Below are 3,591 nucleotides of genomic sequence, written 5' to 3' on the forward strand. Positions count from 1 at the left end.
AATCCCATCACCCCATCGTGTGAGGGAACTTGGATCCCTTCTACGCCTCACAATTGTGTTTTTCATCTGCTTTTGTGTTGTCGTTGGGGGCCCAAGACGCAGAGCTGCTGGCCGAGACTAGTGCATCTACTGATGTGAATGGGATCAGGTTCTGAGGGTCACATGATCCATAAGGCCCCGAACTCCCCTTACACTGGTGCTTCTGAAGGAGAGATTCTCACATGTAGCTGTTCTGGTGGGATCGTTTCCCGTAAGCGATCCTCCGAAACCCACTCAGGATCACGTGTGCCTGGCCATTTGACGTAGTATTCGCGTTTCCGATGGCCTCAGCGGGCGTTAACCCGCTCCTCGAGAATCTCTGTCCTCGAGGCGGGGAAGCTCGCGAAGACGTCGCTGCGTTTTCCTCTCTAGAGTGCGAAAGAAACGCGAGGATTCCCGGAACCGTCTTAAGAAACTAACGTCAATAGTGTGGTGGCATCTCCACGTTGAGGGTAAATCGATGATGTACGCCAACGCGGTGACCCGAGAGCAGACTGCAAACGGTCCAACAAATCGTGTGGCGAAAGTTTTGGGTTGCTCGCCGTCCTGCGCGCTATGGAGGTCGTGCGAATCCACTAGAACCAAGTCGCCCGTGTTGAAACTAACTGGGGAAAGTCTTTTGTCGTAGTTTCTGGCTTGGCGTTCCTGTGCTTTTCGCATGCATTCTCTCGCTGTTGCAAGCTCTGTGCGGAAGTCAAAAGCCGCAGTCGATCGGAGCTGGCTTCTAACAGCGAGGTCGAGCGGCGGATCAGCGAGTAGAGTTTCGGTGTAGACCAGGGACGCCGGGGAGCAGCGAGTGGACGAATGCACTGTACTGTTATAAACCCATTCTGCACAAGCGAGAAAATCAAGCCAGCTACAGGAGTTCTGTTGGGTGTAAAGTTGCAAATACTTCAGCAGCATGCTGTTGGTTCCTTCCCTCTGGCCGTCTGCCTCCAGATGGTTGGCGGTGGTCGTGTTGTGGTCAATCTTGAGCCGTTGTATGGGGCTGCGTTAGAAGGCACTAACGAACTTCGGATCCCTGTCGGTAATGATGCTTTTTGGGAGCCCGTCGAGCTTCTACACATTATTAATGAATGATCGAGCCACTCCTTCTGCTGTGGCCGTGCTCAAGCAGGGAATAAAGTGAGCATATTTGCTAAGCCGATCCACCACAACGTATATACTCCCATGGCCTGCGACGGGTGGTAAGCCCACCATGAAGTCCATGGAGATATCTGGCCAGATCCTATCGGGAATAGGCAGGCTGCGCAGGAATCCGGGTTTGAGCGTGCTTCGCGGCTTTTCCCTCTGGCAGTCCGGAAGAGAGAGGACGTATTCCTCGATTGAGGGGCGCATCCTTAACCACCAGAAGGACCTGGTTACACTTTCCACCGTTGTATTGACCCCACCATGACCTGCTAAGGCATGGTCATGCATTTTGCATAAAAGTTCCGTGCGAAGCGATGCTGGAACTTACAATCTACGAACACCACGCCTCGTGTGATACCATAGGAGATTGCCATCGGTGCTGTAGCGCTTGACCCGTCGCCAGTTGTCGAGCTTAACTAGGACTGCAGCCGCATGAGTATCTAAGGAATAAGAGGAACGCAATTTGGAAATAAAGCGAGAATCATCACAAAGAAGCGCGGTTGCAGAACATTGTGCCTGACCTGTAGGGCGTCTGGCGAGTGCGTCGGCGACCACGTTTGTGATATCCTTGATATGCTTGACGGTGCAGTCATACTGCGTGAGCCGCGAAAGCCAACGAACAACTCTTGCGTTGTCGTATTCTTGAAAATTCTTCGCCAGGTGTCAATGATTGGTGATCGGGCTAGACCGTGACGTGCCTGCCGTACAGGTAATGCCGGCACATTTTAAGGCCGCACCAGACCGCCTAAAGCTCCTTTTCCCTGACCGGGTACTTTTGCGCCCTCTCGGTGAAGCGGTGTGAGTAGCAAGCGATTATTTGGTGCTTTTTTGATCCAATAGCCTGCTGAGAGAGCATACCCCCGACTGCGGTGCCACTGGCATCGGTCGTAAGGAAAAACGGTTTATCAAAATCCGGGAGCGCGAGTACTGGGGGATGATGTCAGGTGCCCGATGAGGCGTCGGGTGGCTTCATCCTCGTTTGCCGTCCAAATAAACTGCTTCTTCTTCTTAAGAAGGTCAGTTAGAATGCCACCAATGCGAGCAAATCCAGGAATGAAATTGCGATAGTATGAGGCGAGCCCGAGGAATTTCTGAACGTCCGTCCGCGTGTACAGTGGTAGCGGCCATCGCTGAATCGCCTCGATCTTAGCCGGATCTGGTTCAACCGCTGATGCAGAGACAAGAAATCCTAATAAACTGATTGTTTACATAAAAAACGAACACTTTTGCGCTTTCACGAATCACTGCTTCTCACGTAGTAGTTGCAGCGCCTGCCGGAGGTGCTGCAAGGGCTCCTGCACATTTCGGCTGAACACAAGCACATCATCCATGTATATCACCATCCATCCCTCGGCTATTGGCCCCAGGAAGTCGTGATTGACTTGCCGTCGCAGTTCGGCAGGTGCATGCACGAGGCCAAAAAGCATACAAGTGTACTCCAGCTTGCGAGTGCGGGTGTGGAACGCCGTCTTGTGGCTGTCCTCCGGGTGAATAGGGATCTGCAAAAAGGCCTCGGCGAAGCCAAATGCTGAGAAGACTGCTGAATCCTGTAAGCGGTCAAGGATTTCGTCCACCCTGTGCATCGGAAGCTTCTGCTTCAGTGTAATCTTGTTGGGGGGCTTGAAGTCGACGCACATACGCCGCCTGCAGTCCTTTTTCTTCGCCAGCACGGGATTGTGCCCAAAGGCGCTAGTTGACGGCTGAACCTTGCCAATTTTCAGAAGTTCATCTGCCTGCCGCTCAATTTCTTCTTCAAGGTGTGGGGGTCTTCTGTACCTTGGAACGAAGCTTGTGGCTGAGCCAGAGGTGAGTTCGATGCGGTGCATAGGGCGTCCAGCGGGTGCCCTTCCCGCCGGTAGCTCTTTGTTATTGAGTACAACTGAGAACTCTTTCTTCAATTTTGCCCAATTCTGCCGTTCCTCGGGATTTGGTTTCAATTGTTCTCTAGCCTTTTTCATAAGCCGGAAATCTCGAAATAGGCGACCCGGTTTACTGAAAAAGAAGCAAGAACGCCGTTCAGAGTCTCCCTCTTGCTTTCTGGGTGGTGAAATCGCTTTCTGCTGACGGTAGCCTCCCCCAGCCCCGTGTCTAGCTGGCTTGGTGTTCACAGCCCCAATATCCATTGGTTCCAAATCCGGATCATTCCCAGGCCAGCTTTCTTCCTTTTAGCTAAGGCTGTGGATGTGGTGTTTTTCCTTTCCATTCTGCAGAAGTATTCCATCATGTCAGCGAGTTCCACTTTTTCGCTCCCATTTCTCTGTCCGTGGCCCAGCCAGTTACTGTTTGCCTCACTCCGGGGGACAGCCCCGCTATAAACCAAGTATAGTGGGGCTCCGCATCCACAATAGGACTTCGGTTCACCAAGGACTGCTATTTCTCAATGTAACGCTCTACTGCCAGTTTTCCCTGTTGAAGCTTTCT

The 3,591-nt window shown here is 52.3% G+C and overlaps 1 protein-coding gene across 1 annotated transcript; it reads right to left on the minus strand.

Moving 5' to 3' along the window:
- Window positions 1-2,075: 2,075 nt before the first annotated feature.
- EMH_0079970 (uncharacterized protein) lies at window positions 2,076-3,293 on the minus strand (the record flags this gene model as incomplete). Its single annotated transcript, XM_038022779.1, has 2 exons — window positions 2,076-2,338; window positions 2,426-3,293. 2 exons carry the CDS (start codon window positions 3,291-3,293, stop codon window positions 2,076-2,078), a joined length of 1,131 nt encoding a protein of 376 aa, XP_037878633.1.
- Window positions 3,294-3,591: the final 298 nt, after the last annotated feature.

Source organism: Eimeria mitis, genomic scaffold (assembly GCF_000499745.2).
Source record: "Eimeria mitis Houghton genomic scaffold, Emh_scaff5118, whole genome shotgun sequence".
NCBI lineage: Eukaryota > Apicomplexa > Conoidasida > Eucoccidiorida > Eimeriidae > Eimeria > Eimeria mitis.